This window comes from Patella vulgata, chromosome 7 (assembly GCF_932274485.2).
Source record: "Patella vulgata chromosome 7, xgPatVulg1.2, whole genome shotgun sequence".
In the NCBI taxonomy this organism is placed as follows: domain Eukaryota; kingdom Metazoa; phylum Mollusca; class Gastropoda; family Patellidae; genus Patella; species Patella vulgata.
Window position 1 is genome coordinate 16583300 of NC_065885.2, and position 25513 is coordinate 16608812.

General features: G+C 33.9%; 3 protein-coding genes across 7 annotated transcripts in view; 1 reads left to right on the forward strand and 2 right to left on the reverse strand.

Moving 5' to 3' along the window:
- Positions 1-1150, reverse strand: part of LOC126828483 (origin recognition complex subunit 5) — a 46318-nt gene extending 45168 nt beyond the window's left edge. For 2 of the 3 annotated variants that reach the window (XM_050558234.2, XM_050558237.2), the window contains exon 1: positions 976-1150. The gene's annotated coding sequence lies outside the window, so the exon portion shown is untranslated. Of the gene's footprint in view, positions 1-947 lie in introns of all 3 variants that reach the window. The other variant, XM_050558235.2, reaches the window with a different exon arrangement.
- Positions 1151-1999: 849 nt separating this feature from the next.
- LOC126827749 (protein CFAP20DC) lies at positions 2000-20263 on the reverse strand. 2 transcript variants are annotated; one of them, XM_050557260.2, is made up of 19 exons: positions 19898-20263; positions 18060-18140; positions 16809-16902; positions 16227-16299; positions 15428-15542; positions 14671-14827; positions 14083-14174; positions 12918-13008; positions 12466-12578; positions 12097-12133; positions 11322-11504; positions 10426-10545; positions 9644-10003; positions 8613-8742; positions 7453-7561; positions 6908-7303; positions 6267-6524; positions 5086-5168; positions 2000-3101 (listed from the first exon to the last, which is right to left on the reverse strand). In XM_050557260.2, the coding sequence occupies exons 1-19, from the start codon at positions 19916-19918 to the stop codon at positions 2846-2848; spliced, it is 2769 nt and encodes a 922-aa protein (XP_050413217.1). In that variant the 5' UTR covers positions 19919-20263; the 3' UTR covers positions 2000-2845. The 2 variants fall into 2 exon arrangements, with proteins under 2 accessions (XP_050413217.1, XP_050413216.1); XM_050557259.2 differs by having other exon boundaries at positions 9644-10006.
- Positions 20264-20619: 356 nt separating this feature from the next.
- Positions 20620-25513, forward strand: part of LOC126827156 (5'-3' exoribonuclease 1) — a 33013-nt gene continuing 28119 nt past the window's right edge. For both annotated transcript variants that reach the window (XM_050556387.2, XM_050556388.2), the window contains exons 1-7: positions 20620-20812; positions 22048-22179; positions 22427-22527; positions 22874-22971; positions 23602-23711; positions 24327-24437; positions 24872-24960. In XM_050556387.2, coding sequence (XP_050412344.1) covers positions 20738-20812; positions 22048-22179; positions 22427-22527; positions 22874-22971; positions 23602-23711; positions 24327-24437; positions 24872-24960 — 716 coding nt within the window. In that variant the 5' untranslated portion in view covers positions 20620-20737. The remainder of the gene's footprint in view (positions 20813-22047; positions 22180-22426; positions 22528-22873; positions 22972-23601; positions 23712-24326; positions 24438-24871; positions 24961-25513) is intronic.

Consider the following 25513-nt stretch of genomic DNA (forward strand, 5'->3'; position numbering starts at 1 on the left):
AATATGCAAATTACGGGGATAAAAACAATTATTGCGGTTGATTTAGTTTCGGCTGCAGCTATATAATATTGACTGAACGGGTGAAACTGAAAGAGCTGTAAAAGTTCACAGGGGAAAAAGGAAATGAAATGAAATGAAATGGGGTTTAACTCCCTACTGTTCTACTCCTAACCTGGGCTAATGAAGACGGGCATACGCCATACAGTGTGCTATGAGGGGAATTTTGCCCAGACAGCGGCACTACGGCCTACTCTTATATCGAATTCCAACTGCCAAGGGATCTTTTACGTGCACGCCAATGTGTACACGGGACCTCGGTTTTTTGTCCCAACCGAACTACTAGACAGCTTTCCTTGTCAGCCCCTTGTCACTGACAAGGGAGAACCACGCCGGAAAATCTGGATGAACGTTCTCGGCCAATGCAGGGATCGAACACCCGACCTCCAGGCTAGCGAGCTAGCGTCTTACCCACTTAGTAGGTTCATTTGGCAAATGCACAGTAATCAGTACCCTTCTCACATCGGATAGCTTTTACACTTCGAAAATAAAACTGTGCCATGCCTGGCTCCGTGTCGAGCCCCCTCCCAGTCCTCATTTCAGTGGACCAAATCGGCACGGTTGCCTACTCGGTACGGCTCGCTTATCTTTAACCCATTTACACTACAAAAAAAATTACCCTATCGCACCGTGCCTGGCACGCTTAAATTTCAATTTGTAATGTAAACGGGGTTTATGATTCGACAAATAGCCTAAATAATTTTCAAAGTGTTGTGAAATCACACAACCATGGAGCCAAGCCGCTTTGCCATTGGCATTGTCCCACCAACTGAACCAAACATCTGCAAAATGATCATAGACAACGGGCCTTTGAAAATTTCAAGTGCCTACGATCACGGGAACTGGTAGAGGTACGAAAGTGCAATAGCGCCAGTTAATTCTAATGAAACCTGTAGTTTTCGACTTGAAAATTTGTACCAGACTGTTGTACTTCTGACTGCTCTCAGTTCAAAACTAAGAATTTCAAAATTGGACGATTTCAAGACTGTTTCGTGCTTATTCTCTCCAATATCCAATGAGCGTTTGGAGGCCCAGTTTTTTCCCGCACGTGCAACTACATAAACAAATCGCCCAGTCCTGATCAAGACTAGTCGGGCACATGTCAAAAGGGAAATAACTCCATTTAAGCATTCTAATTGGGCTCAGACAAGTAAATCTCCCGCTGTTGACCTCGGTGATCAATCAGTGGCATTCCTTGGACTGCAACATTTTTTTTTTGAGGGTGAGAGAGAGAGAGGAATGGGGTTTAACGTCCAACTCGACACTAGGTAATTTCGGGACTAATATGTTTCTATTTTATTTCAATAATTCCCTTGCACGTAGGGGTCTTTAGCAGTGGGAGGAAACCGGAGGAACCGGAGAAAACCCATGAGGTTGGTATAACCACAAAGAGCCCAATATGCCACAATCATCCCATACAGATATTGAAGGAGGTGGCCATCTCAATGTTTTTTCTAATCCTTGTCATTGTATAATAGTTGATCCACAAAGTCATGAATATTAACTAAAACCCATCAGAAAATGTCTATTCAAACACTCTTCTTGGATTCTAGCCAAAAAAAATGGTTAACAGATATTGCCATGCATAAGAAAGGGGGGGGATGTTTAAATGAGAGAATTGATATCAGTGGCTTATTGTAGGTTGCAAGGTAAGTATTGCGCCCGCTAACCCATTGACCATTCTCACAGCAAAAATGTTACATGTCATGTTGAAAAATGGTGTAGAATTTTCAAACATTTAGTATCAGGGCCTGATATTTCGTATTTACAATTACATTTTTTTATAACATGAGTAATGTAGATCACATAGCAACTAAACCAGTGAGGTGAACAACTGCAACCCAGCATCTCTTGATTGACTCCCCCCACCCCCTTCCCAATCCTCAGCCCTCATAATTAGAAATAACAATACATTATCTTATAATGTTTTTATTCAGCCCCAAACACATAACCCCTCAACAAACCTAATTTACAAACTGTCTGTATTTACAATTCAAATCTAAAATAATCTTTCAGACATATATTATTTAAAAATGTACAATAACACAGCACTAAAGATAAACCAATCTGTATGTACATATATAAATATAAAGCACTCAATATAGTGTAAAATATTACACTGTACAGATCATTTACTTCCCTATCTGCAACATTTCAAATCATAGATCAACATGTCCTTTCTAGTTTTTATGAAAAGTGACAGTTCATCTTAGATTTTATCTGGCAACATGGGTCCAATTTCAATTTCTCTATTTCTCATGAACTTCAGACTTGCCATCTTATAATTTTAGAAGATCTTTAGCCTGTAAATAGCCAATCACAAGAGCATATGGGGAAGTCAAAATCTATGCATAATTGATTAATATTGCCTTCAATACAAAACAATTTGACTAAAATGAACAGTCAGCAAATTGGTTGAATTTATTTGAAAATACTAAAACCCTAATGCTACACTGGTTCATATTTCATCAGTTCAACAATCATGATAGTTCATGTCCCTGATTTTGTGATGTCTTTCTGCAGAAACTCATATACCACAAAGTTTATGACTTTTAATTAAAGTCTGTCCAGCAGTCATAATTATTTTCTCAACAGATTAACAAAGCTTACATTGACTTTTACCACAAAAATGTCTTCAGAGGAATCGTTCTTTCACATGGGAAAGAATGCATAACTTTTGCAAGTTTAGATTGTACTGTAATAATACTGTAAATTTCTGATGTAACATTTTGCAAACTTGCAAGACCCCGGACACATTTTTAGATCCTCACACTCGACATGTCTTTATTCACATGGACAGCTCATAATATTTATGTGTTTTAGGATCGTAGTAACAGTTTAATTCTGAATCAAACAATAAATCAAGTTCATCTCCATCTACTTCTGTGTCATAAAACTCAGGTACATTATTTAACGTGTTGCCCGGGCTAAATTTATCTTTCCTAGGAGAAAGACTACTGTCACTTAAGTCTGTGGAGTTTCTTAAATGACTGTTGACGTCGTTCGGTAGGTTGATAGGTGGACTAAACACACTGCTCCAATCTCTGGAAGGATTTTAAATTATATAATAATAAAAACTATATATCATCTTAGTTTAGATGAAATAAAAGTACTGGTAATACAAAGCTATGATTTTTTCTTCAATAACCATCAAGATATACTATTCAAAAAAAGTAGGGGATATTTGATTTTGGGGGCATAATACTAAAATATGCAAATGACTACGAAAAAAGTCACTATAGAACCTAACAGAAGAAACATTTCCAGTTACATGTGACGCCCAAACGCACCAATAGCTACCGCATGGAATGCAGGTGATGCTTGGGATCATCATGGGGGTCCAACCCAAGATTTGCACGACTCTGACTTTGAATGTTACAGTCATTGTGGCATTGAATTCCAGGGTGGAAACATCAGTTTAATTGTTTTAGTGACCAGAAAACAAATTTTGATATGCGTCGGCTTACCCAAAATGAAAGGTTACGTGCCCTTGGCATGCTACAGATCGGCACAACACAGGCGGTTGTGGCGCGGCCGATGAATGTTTCTCAGTCTGTCATAAGCAGGCTATGGTCCAGATACCGTGATACACAATCTGTACAGGACAGACCACGCTCAGGTCGACCAAGGTCGACAACTCAAGCCCAGGATCGATTTATCCGTACCTTGGCCTTGAGAAATCGTGTCATCACAGCAAATCAGATCAGCGCTCGTCTTCAAACAGACACTGGTGTGAGAGTGAGTGGCCAGACGATTCGGAATCGACTGCATAAGGGTCACCTTCGCGCCCGACGTCCTCGCGTGATCCCTTGTTTGAGAGATCATCACATTCAGGCAAGACGTCGTTGGTGTAGGGATCGTCAACACTGGGATAATCGACGCTGGAGCAATGTGATGTTTTCAGATGAGTCAAGGTTCACTGTTGATTTTTTGGACAGACGTAGGAGGGTGTGGCGTCGTCGAAACGAGCGCTTCCAAGACGTTAACGTCATCAGACATGATCGATTTGGGGGTGGTTCTGTTATGGTGTGGGGAGGCATCACTGTTGCTGGAAGAACGGCTTTACATGTTGTTGCAGGGCGTGTTACAGGCCAGTACTACCGGGACAACATCTTGGCAGTCCATGTTGTGCCGTTCGCACGACGTCATGGCCGCCGTTTCATCTTCCAGGATGACAACGCAAGATGTCACAGGGCCAGGATCGTTACAGGTTACCTCCAACAACAGAACATCACCACATTACCTTGGCCAGCACTGAGTCCCGACCTCTCCCCCATCGAGCATGTCTGGGACATGCTTGGACAGAGGTTACGTCAACGTCAACAACGTCCTGCCAATGTCCAAGAACTTGCTGCTGCGTTGCAACAGGACTGGGACAATCTGGACCAAAATGACCTTAGACGTCTCATTAGGAGTATGCCACGTCGGATCAATGCTTGTTTGGCAAACAGAGGAGGATTTACCCGTTACTGACTTGGTTGTGATGCTGTGGTAACTTTGCTGTTTGACCCCGGGTATCATTTTACCCTTATAATGGTCAGTCTGTGCCTTACTTAGTCTAACGATCATTTGGAATAAATCGATGAATGTGAACTTCATTTCATTTTGTCATTTGTTTCTTCGTCAGTTTCATTAGGTGACTTTAATAACACTTAAAAATCAAATATCCCCTACTTTTTTTGAATAGTATATATCCCATTGTAAATAAATAGACAATCTATTGCACCATCCCAAATTTAATTTTATCTGAATACATATGTTCCTTCTGATTCAAAGGTAAAGTAAACAGTGTGTTTACATAAATCAAACAAAGCACAATACAAGATTTGTAATAAATAGAAGTCTACATTTCAAGGGTCTCAATCACAAAAATCTGCATATATCCCAAAAGTTGGGGGGGGGGGGGGGTGGAGGGAGAGAGAGAGAGAGAGAGAGAGAGAGATTAACTTCCACTTGATCTAAAGAGCACATGTTAAACCATCCGCCCACCCAATCCCACTAAATGTTAGGAAAAACAATATACATTACCTAGGATTGGAAGACATTAATGTATCACTACTTTGTCGTGTTTTCATTTCATCATGTATATTATAACCTCTTTGGTTTCGGGCCTACAAAAAATACAGAAAATGTTTAAGGATATAAAATAATAAAACATACATCAGGGCAGATGTTTCAAAATAGCAAGAGGAGTAGGAATGTCACTTTTTATTGTTGTGTTTGTGGAAGAGGTGATATGAATAATGTTTACTTTAGTGTTAAACAAACAAAATGCAACAGATTTTCCTGTTTACATCTGAAGCTCAAAAGGACTGTTATGTTGCTAAAAACCACAACAAACTAGAACTACCTAGCATAACTGAATCTTTTATTTTGTAAGCATTAAATATTTACTTTTATCACAAAATCTATTTTCAAAGGTGGCCTTTTAAATGTCAAAAGCTAATAATATGTTCCGCATGAGATGGATAATAAATTAAAAACTAAACATAGTGTCACAGTGGTTTAATTAATTGAAGAAGCGTCTTATAGTATGTCCATGAAAACAACACATGTCCGGGAACTAAATACGAGGAAATTATCTCATTTTTACCTAGGCAATTGTACTCTGATCATCAATTTAATCGATCTCATTAAAATACAGATCTATATTTCGTTTCGTTTTTGTTTTTTTTTATACTTTCAATGACCTACATTACATGAAGATCTGACCAGTTGTACTGGGAGGTCACATCAGGGGTCGTACTAGCAGCTTTTGACCCTATGACGTCAGACATTGATTAATCAATCCGCGTTGATGTTTCTAGTGGTTTATCCACAGTTCTGTGCATCAAATGCCAAGAAGTCACCATAAAAGGTAGTTTCATTGGCTAATCCCTCACGCTATCATGAACACAGGTTATATAACAACTCTTCCAGATCCTAGTATAGTACAGACAAATAAAATGAAATTTTGAACTATAAAAAACGAAACGAAATAGGATCTGTGTTTTAATCAGATTGCAATTTAATAAAATTTCCTTAATAAAATCTGAGTTCCAAATAATATTCATATTAAAGCTGAGGTTTCATGATTATCTGCGTCCACATACAATAAATATATAAGTAACTGCAGCACGTCAAATATCCTAATTTTAAAAAAAATTATGAATCATTTAAATTGTGAAATTCAAAATCAGTAAGGTGCCTAAAAGTTTAAAATAACTTACAGGAGCTTTCCATGTACTTAAACTAGTATCATCATCACTAGTAGTTGATGGTGATTCATTAAAAAGATGGTTACTATTGCTATTATGTCTACCAGGATTCAATCTCCGCGGACTTATCACAACCTTTATATTATCTCTTCTCTCATTGGTCACGTCCTCCATAGATTCTTCCTGTTGACGCTGCATACTGGCAAACATGTTGGCTTCAAATGAATCTGTTACATCGGCTATTTTATATTTATTTTTATCGTAAGATCTCTGTTGACAAGAAAATAATATTCAATTAAAAAAGATAGATCGAAAAGCTACTCAAAAACAAACACACAAAAACAAAAAAAGATATAAATGCTCACAAAATGTATTCAATTCAGGGTAATTTAGAGAACACACTTCAGGACAAATATTGAAATTTCTTGTTTGTTGCACACAGAAAAAGAAAGTTATTTGCACTCTTTTATTAACAAATAAAAAATTAACTGCTTAAACGAAACAAGACAATGAAGAAATAATGTTACCGGTACTTTATAATTTATACCATAAATAACCTTTGTCCCCAACCCTATATCTTCATTCAAAGCCTTTTGGTGTGCAGCCCAAAGAAGTCCGAATTAATGAGATTATATTATACACTATTAAATTACCTCTGATTTTAGTCTAGGGTCGTTTTTGGTAATTTCTTTCAAGGCTCGCATACTTATTCTTGAGATTTGTCCTGATTGATATCTGCTGTTTCCAAGTTGATTTGAGTCTATATTCCGATGATTGGGACTTATACTGGATGGTTTCGGTATTACATGTGTTCGTTTTGAACCTGATCCAGTTCTTTGGTTTTCTCTATTTTTGGGACTAGCACCTGTACTAGATGTACCACTGGTCGGACGGGAATTGGGTTTTCGAGATTTTTGCAGATGATCTTCTTCTTCACTACTTGTTTGACTATTTATAAAATCATCCTCTGGACGGGCTCCACGTGCCGAATAAATATCCGCCTGTGATTTCCGCAAAGATCTTGAACTCTTTGAAAAACTCTTTTTTGACTGGAAAAAAAGTACAGATATTGTTTATCATAAGAGACATTTAAAATTTGGCAGACTTGATTAGTAGAGAATTAACTATCGAGAAGGTAGCTATAAGATGTGTGTTTGTATAAGGTGTATGTCAACATGCATAAACTTTTTACATTTACCTGTGGGCTGTCTGGATTTGTCTGTGTATTTGGGGAAATATTTCTTCTTGGTGCAGTAGTTGGACGGGAGGCAAAAACATGGAGACCTCCAACTTCTGATGTCTCCTCACTACAAATATACAATGATTACCGTAAAAAAAGATGTTAAATGAGTACAAGAATTTAATATGTTAATGCAACCTGCCACAAGCTGCATTAATTTCATTAAAGATTTCAATACAAATTGTTGTTCTATGATTACATGTAAATCAGCTGTGTTGTCAAACATTACGCCACTCAAAATAATAAACTAATCAATTTTGATAATTTAATTAAAGCGGTATTATGGAAGATTAGATAATGAGCTGACAGTTCTCGCTATAATATAGTTACACAATAGATTATGTAAAGGGAATATGCTGAAAATTTCAGTAAAATTACTTCACTCTGAACCAAGATGTTAGCAATACAATTATAGGCTAGCCTTGATTGTCATTACTACCGTTGTTATGATAATAAACAAAGTCTTAATTATCCAATTTTACGGTTAGTCATCACCCACTGTTGAACTGCAGATCTGATTCAAATCTGTTGAAAGTCTGACCCATCAGATGGCATCAAGAGTTGATTATGGACTTGTCATGTTAATAAATGTCTAATTTATAATTTATATAACATTTAAGGCCTAAAGAAAGACCTGCAATAGGTAGATTTAGTTCTTGCATAATGCCTGTTTAATAGACTATCATTGGTGTAATTATTTGATATTTACACTATAGAGTATTACCTCTTTGTACAACATACACAAAGCAACTCAGTTGTAATTTAATTTTAGAAAAGAGGATATACCCGGTTGCATTTATCTCAATACACAATATCTAACCCTTTAGGTCACATTAATTTCAACACACATACATATCAAGCCCTTTATATCAACACTTCATTAATTTCATGAAGGATTTACATTTATTTTACCGACTGCTTCACAGTTGGAATACACATAAACTTATTATAGCTGCTCTAAAAGATTGTTCATGTCTTAAATTGTGATACAGATTTAATTTTTTTTTCTAGTTTCCATAAAGTGTTTAAATCAGAATAATTTTTTTTAACGGAAATTAACTTATTGTTACGAGAGCAGGACCATTGTTATATAATTACTAAAGATGGATAGAACTTACTCATCACTTTCTTCATATTCCCCTGGTGCTGAAGAACTGGTTGATGAAGATGATATGCCACTTTTATCCAGTTTATATTTTAATGCATTTATAACTTCTAATATCTCATCATCTGACTCGTAGCCAACACCTGTACAAAAATATATATTCATTTATAACAGTTTTATTTTTTCAATACACAAATCTGATTATCTTCCTAGTGGTGTAGATCCTTATAATTCAAAAGTAATAAGTTTTGATTTGACATAATTTCACAACATGGTTTGATCGTGCAAATGTTTAAATTAGATCGTGGGGAAAAGTATAAATAGTTCAGTACTTGAGTTCTTTACCATATTGGATTATTTAAAACATGGTATTATTCAAAATTAATCAAATTTATTTTCTTGGTGTTATTAAAGTGATAATGCCTCTTTTAAATTACATTATGGACACGCCTAATGTTAGACTGGTACCAAAGATTTTGTTGACAATTCATATTTAAAGGGCATATGGCTCTATTTTTTGAAACCTTGAAATAGACAAAAATGGTTTTAAAAGCACATATTAATGTAATGTGAATGTATGTAAAGTGATTTATATTCAAATTTTGAAAACAATATTGTAATTTCTGATCAATTATGTTCGGTGAAATATGTGAACAGTTCAAAAGGAATGGCAGTTGTTTGCGTCTGCTTAGTACATTCTACACGTTTTTTAAATTATTTTGTCGTTTGTGAATCAGACTTTACTAATTACTTCCACATTTTGTTGTAGGATATTTTTTTATTTGTTCATTACAAAATGGAAACCGAAACCATAGGTTACATGTCGCATGTACTCATTATAAAATGTTAATTGTGTCTTAAATATTGGATATAGGAATCCTATAGTTTCACGGCAAGATAACAACATCAATATTGATTGAAATTGATCAATATTGAATTCTTATGCATGTTTTTAATTTCAAATATTATGGAAAATATTGAGTTAGTGTCTTAGCTCCTTTAAGCTCAGGCGATATATCTGATACTGTATAATTAATTAGTTACCGTTAGAATATTTCTTTGGATCAAAAGGTGGTTTATCCTTTGATATTTTATTAACAGTTTGTTTTGAACTTGATAAACCAGACAGATTAAATCTATCTTCACCATCACCCACACTTCTCAACCCTGACTTAACACTGCCTTGGCCTTGAGATCCAGAGTTTGGCCTTGACCCAGAATTTGGTCTGGAACTTGAATTTGGTCTGGAACTTGAATTCGGTCTTGAACCAGAATTAGGTCTAGATCCAGAATTCGATCTTGAATCTTGACCACTATGAACTTTTCGACCAAACGTTTTCACCGAGACATCTGTAGGTTTTTTGAATAACATTGATGGTTGTTCTGTTTCAGGTGTAATGTTTTCTTCTGGAATGAATAGTTATTAAAAAAAAATAACATAAAAGATAATAATATATAATTAAGTTAATGTGCAAGATTATTCTTCTTTGAGTATCATTTAGCAATTGACACATGTAATATACACAAAACCATAATATGGAACACAATTACTATTTTAATTAATATTATGGTTTTGTGTTTATTACGTGTGTTAATTGCTAAATCCCATTCAGCTTTAATTAAAATAATAATTGTGTTCCATATTATGGTTTTGTGTTTATTATGAAGGTAATCATTGCTGATAACTGAAAGAACCGATTTCCGTTTGTCCTGAACATATGAAGTATAGTTCACTACTTATAAACAAATTTCACCAATTGAAGGCAGTGGGAATAAATTTCATTAATATTCTATACAACAAATTAACAACATGCATATACCATTACCTTTCAGTGAACCAGCACTGGATTGTCTGTCTTTATTTATTCCATTAGCAGAAAGGGTTTTAACCCGCGGTCGACGTCTAACTCTGTCATTGGATGGTTCTCTAGGAGGATGTGGCGTTACTGTAATGATATCAATCACTGTTAGAATAATGCGAACGTAATGTCTTAAATACAGAAGCTATCATTGTTCTAAATAATTAAATTAATGTATTAAATACAGAAGCTATCAGTGTCCTAAATAATTAAATTAACAATCTGCATACTTGATCAATAACAAAGAAGGTAGACGCAAAATACAGTATATATGAAACGGCAAGTGTGAAAAAATCAAATGCCTTTCTTCAGGTGCAAAAAATATGGACTTGATCGATCGAGTGGATTGACTTCTAATGAGTAAACTGAACACCCAAATGACTAATTTAAATGCAAGCTGCTTTAAAAATAGGTCATATATCAAAAAGAAATGGTTATAAAGAATAGAAATAGAGCCTATACTATAGGCAGAGAGAGAAAGAGAGAGAGAGAGAGAGGGAGAGAGAGAGAGATATGGGGTTTAACCTCCACTCCACACAAACCAGGTCATTTTATTTCAATAATTCGCTTGCGTGTAGTGGTAGGAAACCAGAGGACCCAGAGAAAACCCACGAGGTTGGACAGACGACCCTACCCCTTGTCACGTACAACTGGGGAATCGAAACCAAGCCAGTTGACGCAATGACAGACCTTATGATTCAGGCGCACGCGCTAACCATTCACGATTCCAAACCTGCATTTACATAAGTGAACTACTCATTCATTGCATTTTGGGAACGACAACCCAGTTTGTCAATGATTTGGTTTCATTTTTGCATACTTCCCAAATGTGTTTATAAGATTAATTACAATATGAAGCTCACCTTTATTATTATTTTTTATTGTGTCAGTTTCATCAGTTATATTTACATCATCAGAATTAATGTGACGATAACTTGTTGATTTTTGCTCTGTTGGACTTGTTTCTGTTTTACCCGAACCAGTTCTTGTCCTACCATCTTGACTGGATAAACTGTTAGACAGATTAGTTCCACTTCCAAACCCATCTATAACAAATAATAATCAAGAGGTGTACAAGCCATTGGACACATTTTACAAACTGTAATTTGATCAACTGTTTTAATGTCATTTAGTAATTGAACTGGATATAAATAGTACACTATTCCCAGTATTGGTATGTGGGTTGGGATGTCGTCGTGGTCTAGAGTGTTTTGCTTCGAGCTCTGACTGGCCGGTCACCTCTAGCTTGCGGTCCTTGTTCTATGTGTGAGTGTATGTGGCTTGGAGATAGAGGCGTCTTAGCAACCTCATGTGTTTACTCCGGTTTTCTCCCACAGGAAAGACCTCTGCATGTGCGCAAAGCATAATAAAATAAGACAACTTGTCTGCGATATCACCCTGGTTGGAAGCAGACGTTTGGTATAGAATAGATATATAACAATATTAACACCTTAACTCATGATAAACAATCAGAAACATACCGCTTATTATATTGAAGATGACCTAACTTAATCAAGTTGTTGAGAATCCTGTTTGAAAAATTGCTCAGTAACAAACAGAAGATATCTTTACATTTGAATGTTGGATGAAATACAACTTTAGATTAAAGGAAATATTTGAATTCAAAGGTCATCTTACCTTTTTCAGATCTAAAACTTTTATTTATAGTACTACCCTGAAATATACATCACAATTTATATATGTTATACATACATGTATTTTCTTTTCAGATAATTCTAGCCTCAAAGCAGTTCAACAATATACCTAATACCACCAGATCTTCGTCGAATTCCAAGTGTCATGGGTTCTTTTTAAGTGTACGCTAATAAATACCTCTTTCTACATCCCATCTGAATAAGTAGATGCTTTTTTCTTGCCAGACTCTTCATTTTGCACCATTGACATGGAGAAACCAAGACAGAAATCCTAAATATGTTTCTATGCCAACACTGGGATCCAACCCAGGACCGCCTGCTTAGTGAATGGAAAAAATGAAACTGAACTAACCGTCTTTCCAGTGCCTGATCTACGAGAAGTATCAGGAACAGGAACTCTAACACCAAATGCTATACGAAAACTAGTGTCACTATTACCAGCTCTATGACTACTTGCATTCAGATCTGTGGATAAAATAGAACACCATAAGTATATATTATAAAAGATCTTTCTATATCACCAAATAGATTTTTAAACACAGAAGATTTTCATTTTCCTCGGCTTAAAGTAGCTTTTCATGTCCCCCACCCCAACACACACATATCAACACACCTATATATTTACATAAATAAACCTGACATTACTAAACAACACGCCTCTAAATATTTGTGTATTTGGTAATAATTATGTATTTGTTATGTATTTAGTATTGTGACTGTCAAAGAAATACACCATTAACAAATATTACAGATAGAATTTAGCAAATAGACCAAAATTCATATACATAAAATAAGTTAACCCACCTATATCTGACATGGACGTTCCACGACTTAGTTCACCTGTAGAATGACCTCTCAACCTTTCAGCATGTTTTATTTTATCTAAATTTAAAACCTAGAAGAACAAAATGTCCATTTAATGCATTATATTTCTGAAAAGTGTACATTTATATTCTTTCTGACATTCTAATATTTCAAGAGAGTCTGACTGAGTTGTATATTGTGATTAAATCTCTAATAAATACTATGAAATAAATTACATTAAAAATAGTAATGAATCTCTCCGCTCAGTATAAATCATATTTTTTGCAAATATGTGCTATTATTTTATATTTTGATACTGGTACTTCATTGTGTATGTTGAGTAATATGTGATATTATACTCTTCAAAAAAAGTAGGGGATATTCAGAAACAATACAAAACTGCGGAAATGCACTGCTGTTTTTATTAGAGGTAACCAGTGTATGTTAATAACAGGCCAATTGTCTACACATGAACATAAACAGTTCATATGGGCGGCTTATCTGACGGCCCCATTTCACTCGCAAAGAGATACACTGTCAAAAGTGAAAATGGACGTTTTTGATTTTTGTCTTAATAATGAGTATTTGCTCCACCAATCCTCAGACATTCAGCAATTTATCGTGGCATGCTCCTAATCAACCATCCAATCACGGTTTTGGGCAATCTGACCCACTCCTCTTGCAGTGCCACGGCCAATTCTTGCAGTGTTGTCGGTTGATGTTGACGTCGACGAACACGTCTCTCGATCAAATTCAAACACTAAAGCAAAGATTCGCTAAACAGTAAATCGTATGCAAGAACATGGATAGGATAAACCAGCATGCGGCAGTTTTCATCAACCCTTCTTTGAAGTGTCAATTTGACAATGAAACCCTCCCACGTGTATGGCGCTATTGCGTGTTACATGTGCAGCTCAGTGGTTCTGTTGGGGCGATAAGTTCTTCATCTGTGAACATACTCTCAAAGCATGTCAAGTGTCCATGACTATTTATCATATCGCAACCTGCGTAGGTATTTGCATTTCAATATCCCCTACTGTTTTGAAGAGTATATATTATTTTATATATTGATATACCTTTTATATACTGATACCAGTATTTACTTGTGTAAATTGAGTAATATATGATATTCTATTATTCTATATATTGATATACCAGTACTTACTTGTGTAAGTTGAGTAATATCACCTGTCAATACACATTGTTTAGGTATAGCTTCCAATACAGTGTCATTAGAATTAAAACAACCATACAGTTCTATATAAAAGAAGAATTAAACATGTAAGCACTTATGTAACGGTATATACATACTGTTTCGAAAGTTTATCTTTATCCACAAGTTTGTTACTGGGTACTGGGGTTTATATTCTGTGCAATCACTGGTATTATATAATCGGTTTTGGCCAATTTGACACATCAATCCAAAAATCTGAAATAACTATGCATCAATTTAAATTCTGCATTCAAAAGCCTTTAAATTTGTGACATATGCATTTATCTCAGACGATAATATTAATTTTAAGAAAAAAGTACGAAATGCGAGTCTTGTTCAGTCAGAGCTAGTCATGATTTGTATTACTGTATTAGTTAATAACGTTGAGAGAATACTCTTTGAAACCTCGCCCAAATAAATAAGTAGCTATTTTTCCTTAAGTATGTGTTATAGTTTATTGCTCTATCCAGTTTCTAAATGCCTCTCAAAGATTATTAGTCATGATTAGTTTAAGAAATGTTTAATTAATAAATATCTTACCATCATCATCTGTAGTATCAGGAGGTTGTGTTTTTAATGTAAATATTCGTCTAAGATGACAGTTAGCTGATACAGTAATCTGTTCTATAGAACGATATGTCTGACCCTTCCATACATCACCTACTAGTGATATCATATCTAAACACAGATTTAACCACTGAAAATTTCAAAAATATCACCATTAGATATTACACATTGCAGATTACATCTTGTATCTGGAAGTCAATGCTTTTTTTAAATTTGGTCAACGCATTCATGTTAGCTAACAGATTTATTTAGGAGCTTGATAAAGGTTACATTATTGAATTATTGTCATAAACATTCCTTATTATAAATATATGTAACAGTTGGATGTGACTGGATCAGAAATAGTTTTCCAGGTTACTAACTCATTATGATTTCTACTTGATAATTTCCATATAAAAGGGATTAGTTATAAAGATGCATGATGTAAGATTTAGATAAAAAGCTGACTGTTCTTGCTATAATAGTTCCAAAATAGATAATGCAAAATAGATATATTGAAAATTTCATTCAAATTACTTTATTTTAACCGAAGTTATCAATGTTTGGAGTTTTGACAAGATCTGGCTTTGATTGTTTATTGTTTCTCTGTTCATTAAATGGCCAAAGCATTCTAATAAATAGGAAAATTTAGCTCTTACATAATGCATCTTTAAAAATATATTTTGACATAGACGTTAAATGTTTCATATTAATCAATGACTACTAATTGACTATAATGCAATTAACTTACTATTGCTCGTCTTAGAATAGTAAGAGGTATTTTAGCATGAAGAGGTGTAACTTGTGTTTCTTTCTGCGATGTTGACAAAAATAATCGCCTTTTATTATTTCCTGTATCTGTTAACCTTTTGAGACATAAAAATATGTTACACCAGTGAGAAAAATTCTTGAATTATTTAGTTAATATAAGTAGAATAATGCACATGACAGGGTATACATGTATATTTACTATTTCTAGAACAAATGATACTGAGCATAAATTGCGGATATTTTCCTCTAATTTTTAAAATGTTTTGATGTGTTTCAATTTTTTTCATTTTATTATTGAAAAATATATTTTATTTAGTAGAGAAAAAATTATATTAAACTAAAATTATAGCGTTGTGAAATCTAATGATAATTTCCAATGATTTTAATCATTTTATTCTTAAATTTAATCGAAATTTTAGAGTCATATTCATTTAGTATATAGGTAAACCGTCCAATCAAGATCTATTCCACCCAGAGATCGAATTTGACGGACGCAAACACGCAAAATGCGTGTTGATTTTGTAGACGGCGTGTTACAAAATATGTCACATGAAAGAAATGCGTGTAACATTTTTTCGCTTATTGTTACTGAATAACATGATTTCTTCTACACAAAATCAAGACCATAATTATGACAAAAACCATAAATTCTTTTGATTATTTTCCTTCCATGATTCCACCCCACCCAAAGCCCGACCCTACTTAATAAATGGATTTTTAAAAAATGTGAATACTAATTGATATAACGATTTGTATGTTACAAAATTAAAAAAACTTACCCTAACTCAATTGAGAAATCTTGTCCTTTACCAACATAAACTTGTAAAACTAAATAATGCTGTATTAATGTCACTGAAATATTAGAACAATATCAAAGATTTAGTGGACCTTTTAGTGTTGAAATCTTTTTAGTATCTCTACAGTAGTCAGTCATGAAATCAGCAATCTACGACATACTGTTCTGAGTAGTGGGGGCAGGGGAACAACCTTCACTAAATCTGATTCTATATAAGTCTACATTTGGGGCAATTCTTGATAGATATGATTATTTCATTTTAAGCTTAGGCTCTTTTGTACTGTAGCGAAAGGAAATCAGACAAAAGTCACGTAAGAAATGCAGTTTCAACACAAAAATATCACTTAAGGACTAACAGATTCTAGGTCCTTTAGTAAAAGAAATGGAAAATATCTGGAGAATATTCCACAGAGGCACTCATGAAACCAGTTTCCTGTAGAACCACAAATGTATAATCATCAGCTTAACGACTTCCCTGGTCTGCAATTGGTTCTTTTTACAGAAAAAAACAGCTGTACGTGGAAACCTGTGCACAGACTAGTTTAGTTATGCGTAACAAACTTACATGATTGTTTTGAATCTTTAGGTGTTGATAATTTGGTTGTAGCTGGGGAACCTTCTAATATGTACACAAAGCCTTTTACATCTTTTTCATAAATCTGCAAAAGATATACTTAAAGTAAAATGAAACTTATAATAGAAGTTAACTTTAAACATCAATTTGAAATCATTGTGAATACGAAAATTGTCAAGATCTCAAGTCTAAGTAAATGAAAGAAACACGATTTACTACATCCTGTCAACAAAATACTTTTCAGGTTAACTTATTGTAACTTCTGTTTTCTTTGGATACATGCGCAATGCAAGTGAGAGACATTTTGCATTAACATTGGCATTTTTCCCATTGATACAGCAGCCTAACATATGACTACTTCAACACCTTTAATTCTAAGATAAAATTTTATGAGAAAACACAGGCGAAATATTACATCAGACTAATTCAAATGCTTAACAACACGCATTTAGCCAGTTAGTTGGAGATTGTATAGATTGAATACAGTCATGGTATAGAGCCAACCTATCATCAAAAGCTAGTTAAACAATAAATATTCATATGCATAGCCTTTCTTAATACAGAAGCTCACTTCATTACTGCCAGTTGCACTGATCTTCGCGATATAAATAAAATAAAATGGGGTTTAATGTCCTACATTTTTGCACCAACTAGGCTAATGAAAACAGTCTTAGTGATAGAATATGATCCACTGAATGACTGGCTTTTAAATTTCTGTCAATAGTGGTCATTTCTTTGAGGGTTATGAATTAAAATTTTAAGGTACTGTAGATAACATCTTCAATAGAAAGCTTGATCTCACTTTAACTACGAACATCTTATCAAGGTCTTCACGTAATACCCTGCATATTTCGGCACTAATTTCGATTGGGTACAAGCGCAACTTGTGAGCCTATCAGATTTCTCGATCGTCGCGAATACCAAGTTTCACGGTTTCAAGCTAAAATGTCTACCTGTGATAATCGAGTTGCAAATTTCAAGGTTCGTTCAATGTCAAGGTTTCCGTGGAGGTTGCGATGTCAGAACCTCTGACTGGACGCTACTGCTCATGTGTCTGTAGATAACATAGCTATAAGTTCGGGATTTGTGAAGTAAACAAGCAACGGCCAGATGTTGTAAAACTCGCAGTCGTTGCTTCAGGAACATGTGTAGATAATAGACACAACCTAAAGTCAATTAAAGCTGGAAACTAGCTAGTGCTAGCTGAGGTACTAGCATTATATAATTTTTGAGAATAATTACCTTTTTGACACCCCCTGACACTTTCCAATTACTTGTGGAATCTTTACCTTGTGCACTAAATATTTCAAAATAAGGTCCACCCTTCAAAAAATAAAAAAAATAAAAACATTTACTAATACATAGTACCATATAACAAATAAGAGAAAGTTGGATTAATGTACTGTTGTACTAAGGAACAATAAGAATATCAAACTGTCAGTTTGATAGATTGCCCAACTTTCTTTCTAACTCTAGGAACATCTGATCAATGATGGAATAGTGAGTGTCATTAGCGAGGGAGCTCATTGTGTAGCAAGCAAGCATGGTGTCTAAATAGCACTGTACCGTAAATAAAAAAGATGGTGCCTTCTTGCAACAGTTTGGCATGGTCTATGTTATTATTATTATTTGCTGTGATCAAATGTATTTATTTTACGGTTATTTCCAATAAATATATTTTGGCTGTTGCATCTATCTGGTTTATCTTTCTTTATCCTTGATAAACTTGGCTGTTTCACTTATATGGAAATGTCTTAAAGCTTCTTGAAGGTTTTATAGTAATACTAATTTAAACGATTACATGTCATTTGGGACTCACGTCATTTGGGACTCCAAAAAATATGACCACGACATTTGGGACTCAGGTATACGACGTTTGGGACTTTGGTATACGCCGTTTCGGACTCGGGAATACGACGTTAGGGACTCAGGATAATTTATTAGAAATAGCCCAATTCAAAACACGAAAGAAAATATTTATTAACATGAAACACGTGGTTAGTAAAAGGCTCAACCAAACGATAAAACATTAGTTGAACTTACGGTTCTTTGATAATCATCGTTTCTCATAAAAGTTATATATTTATTTAAAACGAATAATATGCTGTTGAATTTATTTGAAAATGACCTACACAAAAAAACAAAATCAATATTTACACGACATGCAATCTGTTTTACAAGCCCCTAGAAATTGTTAACGATAATCCGTGAGCTGCACGTTGACATGCTTGTCGTAGATGGCAATACCAATCGATAAATTAGTGCGTACAAGGCAAAGTTTTTTTGTGGAAAATATAAGAAATGGCAACGATCAAAGCGGGATAATTAAAGCTGATTAACTGATAATCCCGATGTTATTGCAGTATGTTCAAAGAAACCTAACAGTTCTTTGGTGGATGAGGAAAAACGTGAGTTGTCAATCATCGAGAATGGCGGCCGTGTGTTGACTGCAGTTATACCGTTTCACGAAAAAACATTAGCAGTGGTCGGTCAATCAAGCTCGATTACTATTTGATAAAAGAAAAACAACGAAGTATTACTAAATATACACAAATTTTCAACAATATATTATTGTCAAGTTTTATACTCGCAGATAAAACAAAACAAAGGAGAAGTTTTATACTCGCAGATAAAACAAAACAAAGGAGAACTAGCAGTGTTAATCGCGGTCTCAACAATCGCCGATCAACTAAATAAAACGAAAGACAACTAAGACAGCTGTTACTATACATCTCATAAATAAATAGTCCCAACTGTCGTTTATATTGAGTCCCAAATGTCGTTTGTGTTGAGTCCTAATTGATGCCAATCAAGTCCCAAACGTTGTCAACTGAGTCCCAAATGTCGTTTATGTTGAGTCCCAAATGACGTGATACCATTTAAACTAGGACATTAAACAAACAGTATAGACTGTCGACCAGATAAATAGTTTAACATGAATAACATGAATTGAGATGACTTTTGGCCATCAGTCTGGCATTAAATTCTTTCAACTAAATAAGATTCTATTATTGATTAGGTAATAGGCCTATTAGGCCCTCTACATGTAAGTCTAACTACATATTTAGTACCAGTAGTACCTGAAAATCATTTTTAAACATCTTGTTACCACCACCAATGATTCTTCCTGAACATGAATGCAAACAAATGTGTTCCTTTCAATACCACTTAGACTCTATGTTCAAAGTAAAGTACTTCAGAAACCTTAAAGAACACCTTTTTAGGCGAAATGTCAAAAAAGAAAATATCGAAAACTTTCACTTTTCAGAATGTAAACAAATCCATTAAAGTTCAATTTCCAACTAAAATGGTTGTAATATTAGAAAGATGCACTGCAACACTAATTAACAGACACATTTCACAATAAATATGCAGAATAAATCTCAAAAATATTAAATATATGGGGTAAATATTGTCTTAATATTTCTAATTCTTCTCTCAGTATTTCGGCAGCCGCCATGTTTGTTGCTACGTAAATTAGCCAATGAATGTGATCGGTACAATTTATTTTTACCAATCAGAGAAGCTTTTGCATATTTGGGATTTAAAGCCAGTGTACAAATTTGTAACTTATCTATAAACGGAACGTAATTATATATTTTATTTTTGACTATAGAAATAAAACAAAAAAGTAACAAAAATATTTGTGAAATATTTAGTAGTTCTGAAGATATGCTATTGATTTTGTACTTTTATCAGTGTATCCAGAGAGTGAAGTTCGTTGTGTTCTATAATGTACGTTTTATGTTCAAATCAAAATTTGTACGACACCAACCGGAAATTTTAAACGGGAAGTCAAACGAGAAGTAGTGAGATCTAAGAAAAGTTGCAACACTGCAAGATAAATTTCAGAATATGTTTTAGAATTACATTGAAGTTGCCAAGTTTATCTGTAGTATAGTAATTTACATCGATTGAGAATGGGTGTCCCAAAGTTTTATCGTTGGATTAGCGAACGCTATCCATGTTTGAGTGAAACTGTCAAAGAATTTCAGGTAAAAAAAAGTACAAGATCAAATAAATGAAAAATGACAATCAAAACAAAATTGCAATTATTATTGTAAGATTTATTAGAAATAATTATGACACATCCGTAAGTACTGTTAGCAGTGTTTATTAAATCTATTTGATTTCATTTCGTATATAAATAATGTTTGAAATAACTGAATAACCCAATTAATGAATTTGAATAATGTCATAATGAATGTCAAAATAGTTAAGCAAGCGTTAGTAGTGTAAATGTAAAATATATTTATCACATGTGCACCAAACTGTAGCAAAAATGAAGCTATTATTTTAATAGCGAATTTTACATCAGTTTTGGCAACATCACCCAAAATCTGATTGTTATTAATGCTTACTTTCCTTGAAAACCTTGCCAAATGAACAGTCAGCACAGACAGGTGTTAATTACATGTGTAATATAACAGCTGTTTTTGTTTTGCCAGTATAAGTAAGTGAATTATGTGGACATAATTGTGTGAAGAAGGTTATGTGGTTAATGAGGTCATGGCTTCTCAATCACATCACATAATGATTGGAAAGTCCCAACAAACATATTATTAGAAATTATAAAATTTAAAAAAAAAAAAAGGCATTGCCAATTTCAAGAAGATCATGATTGTAATTAATTTTGTATTATATCAAATTCACAATTGCATTATATTTCCCTAATTACATGAATTTTAAAAAAAAGTGTAAGCAATTGTATATAAGCTTATACGTTGCAGCTTAACATTTTACACAACAAGACTCGAAAAGTGTGCATATCTACTTGTCAACGGCTGATTTTTAAGTTTGACAGGTAGTAAGTAAAACCACCTGTATCTTTTGGTCTCTGAAGATTAGCATTACAAGGGAGCAATTTGAATATTTGTGGGGGGGGGGGGCAATTTGAAAATGATGTCAATAAGAAAAAACTTCACATGTACCTTCCTTCTATTATTACTTTTACACCAACGAAAAGAATCAATATCTTTGTGAAGGATTTAATTTTATTATATACTTTTGAAAAATTCAATTTGTTTTCATATCAAAGGGGAGGGGGGGGCACAAAATAATTTGCGATTTTGAGGTAGGGCATGGTACACAAAAGGTTGGGGACCACTGCTCTAGAGGATGCCTTTTGAATAGTTTTTTTTTTTTTTTAACAGAAAAAGATTTGTTCATAATAAACCTGCAGATCTACTGTACTGGAATTTATGAGGTCATAATTATATTTATTTTCCAGATTCCAGAATTTGATAACCTTTATCTGGATATGAATGGAATTGTACATGTTTGTTCACATCCTGAAGATGATAATCCACATTTTCGAATCACAGAGGAAAGGATATTTAAGGATATATTTCACTATATAGAGGTATTATTCTGTCATATTCATCTGGTAATGTTAATCATATCCTATTTCCATGATTTATTATGAAATCAAAATTTGTGTTGCACCAACCAGAAATTAAAAAAAAAATCTTTCTTTTTTCATAAATTGTAAGCATTGGTCAAATATCATTGACAAGACTTAGCTTTGCCTGACATACATGTACATTGCAATATTATTGAAAAGAAAAGTAACCAGTTTCAGTGAAATTTGGAATGTTATCTACTTTCAGTTTATATTCCGCATGATCAAACCAAAGAAAGTGTTCTTCATGGCTATTGACGGCGTTGCACCAAGAGCTAAAATGAACCAACAGAGAGGAAGACGATTCAGGTAATTTGAAAGTTTAGATTTTTATGGAAAATTTTAATTTTGAAATAAGAGTAAAGTCAAGAAAAAGGGCTTTTAAAAAAAAACATAGATGCATAGTCTCTACACAGGATTATAATACTCCTTTGAAGAGTTTCTAAAAAGTTACATTGGGTCTATAGTTTCTAATTATAGGTCTTTAAAATCTCTTCTCTTGTCATACAGAATGCCATCTTTTCTTTGAAGAGAGAAATGTCCGTTTCATTTCTTCTAATTATACAAGAGTAAGAATCAAGTTTGACCATTCTTGTTGGATGATCTATTTGCTAGTATGAAGTGATTAGCTATCATATTCATTTGATTATTTTAGATCTGCACGAGAAGCTGAAGATTTGATTAAAAGGGCAGAAATGAATGGCGAAGTTTTACCTACAGAGAAAAGATTTGATTCTAATTGTATCACACCAGGTAATATATTCTCTCAAGATTTTATTGAATGAGAGCATCATGACCTGGAAAGTGTTTGGTTTATGTATTAGTTATTGGTTAGTATTGAGATGAGTTTCTGTTAAGACGAGGGTTCTATCTCCATTATGACATGGTCCAAGTATTAAATAAATCCTTCGTCTTTACAGTACTGTTTAAAGATTTTAGGAGGGGTTAGATGGCCGAATGGTTAGCATGTACTTGCTGTAAAATAAAGTCTGTCATTGAGTCAACTGGTGTGGTTTCGATTCCCTGGTTGTACGTGACAAGGAGTAAGGTCGCCTGTCCCACCTCGTGGGTTTCCTCCGGGTCCTCCGGTTTCCTCCCACTGGTAAAGACCCCTACACGCAAGCGTTAGTCCCGAAATGACCTAGTTTGTGTTGAGTGGACGTTAAACCCCATCTCTCTCTCACTATCTCTCTCTCTCTCTCTCAAAGTTTTTATTTATAACACATAGTCTATATTAGAATTATGTATTGATAAAACTTTTGCCACTGAAAATAGAACAACATAATTTTGTAAAAGTACAATTTAAATATGAGAAAACTACTTGAATTCGAGATTAAATACAGTTTTTTTGCAACATTTAATATTGATATTTTTCTTCTCAAGGTACTCCTTTTATGGTCAGGTTACAGGAAGCCTTGAAATATTTTGTTGTACAAAAAATAGGCAATGATCCTTTATGGCAAGGTCCACGTATCTTTCTCTCAGGCCATGAGGTAAGTTTTAATTATTCTATTAATTGTACCAAAGGAAAAATTACAAGATATTTGAAATCCAGTTTATATATGACGACAACTGAATTAATTCAGAACAAAATCTGGACATGAATCTGGTAAAGGTCTAGTCTCTTAATCTCTTTAAAGTTACAATCTCATATTTTCTAAGAAAGTCAGAACATAATTATTTCTATTTCTTTTGCTCAATAGGTTGTCAACTCACTATTATACGATCATAGATTATCTTTCTCACTCTTAAAAATCTTCACACCGGAAATAATAACACAATTACCTCCCTTGTTTTCCTATTCCCCACCATGGAATAGCTATCTTCAAACGTTTGAATTTGAAGTTGAAAATGATATTTTTGCCAATTTCTCAACTGGCAATAGTGAATTATAGGATTAATAGGATTATTCTTTAACAAGGTAGGACTGTTTATAGATACCATCTATTTTAGGGCTTTATTTTTATACATTTTAAAAATATAACTTAAAAATATGAAATTGTAACTTTAAGAGCTGAAGCAAAGTTTTATAATTATTCAGAATGGAGCAATTGACTTTGTTTTCTTGTTAATTGCATAATTCAATTGGACTAATGGTTATTTTGTAGACACCAGGAGAAGGTGAACATAAAGTAATGGATTTTATAAGATATGAGAAATCGAAACCAGGGTATGATTCTAACACCAGACATTGTTTATATGGTTTAGATGCTGATTTGGTATGTAATATTTATTTTCTAATTTCACATTAATTACAAAGTTATGTTTTTTAGACTTGAATTAATCATAGGTTGAGTGGCAGTGTATTCTAGATCTGTCCATTCAATATTTCTCTCATAGCACACTCTATGGCGTATGCCTGTCTTCATTAGCTCAGTAGGATGTTAAACCCCATTTCATTTCATTTTATGTATTCTAGATCAATGCAGATCTCTGGTCACTGGGATCAGATATTCATCCTTCGGGAAAATTATTGAAATAAAGATTTTTGATGAGATTCTCAAAATGATGACCTACATGTATGGATAATGAATCACTTTTCTTAATATTTTTTTGTGTGGCTAATTTGAATATCGATTACATTTCATTATGTTCATTTAAACCAGAATGCATGAATTCTTGATATTGAGATATATATTTTGTTTCTTTATAGATAATGCTTGGTTTAACCAGTCATGAACCACATTTTTCACTCTTACGAGAAGAAGTACGATTTGGTGGTAAAAAAGATCAAAATAAAAGGTAAGTCTGCAAATTACATACCTCTTGATCTGCAGTCCTTCACGTTTACGAAATGGTATGAGAGCCATAAAAAACCATTAGCCAATTTCAAAAATGGGGAAAAAAAGATCCTGTAAAAGAAAGTCTTCTTGATTCTACATTTTTTTGAATTAAGGGGAGCCAAATTGTATTTATGCGTGGACTTGTTAAATATTCTCCTTATATGTACCATCAATTTTCGTCAGTTTGATCACTTTGTCAGCATGCTTAGAACACAATTTGCACCAAACCAATTTTGCAAACCCAGTTTTGTCCCCCTCTGCGGCTGTTTGCCCTCCAGTAATTCCAATTTAAAAAATGACGCATACTTGACAGTTTTCTATTTCCAGACATACCTATGGCGATAATTAACGCAATGACACCAGTAGTACATGAAAACAAGTTAAACAATGTAATGTTATTAGACATGTCATTCTATCATTCCTGCGGACATTCTGCATCAACATCCGACGATATATTAGGCTGTTAAGTCACATCGCATTCTGTTGGCTGATTTCAGATTCTGTCCAATTAA

Bases quoted from the DNA above. Each gene is read 5' to 3' on its own strand.
- LOC126827749 (XM_050557259.2), bottom strand. From the start codon at position 19,918: ATGTTTAAAAATGATTTTCAG. The intron at 15,543-16,226 runs GTAAGTTTTTTT...ATGTCTCAAAAG, and splicing joins GATTTCTCAATTGAGTTAGG to GTTAACAGATACAGGAAATA. The intron at 5,169-6,266 runs GTAAGTTATTTT...TATTTTTTGTAG, and splicing joins TAAGTACATGGAAAGCTCCT to GCCCGAAACCAAAGAGGTTA.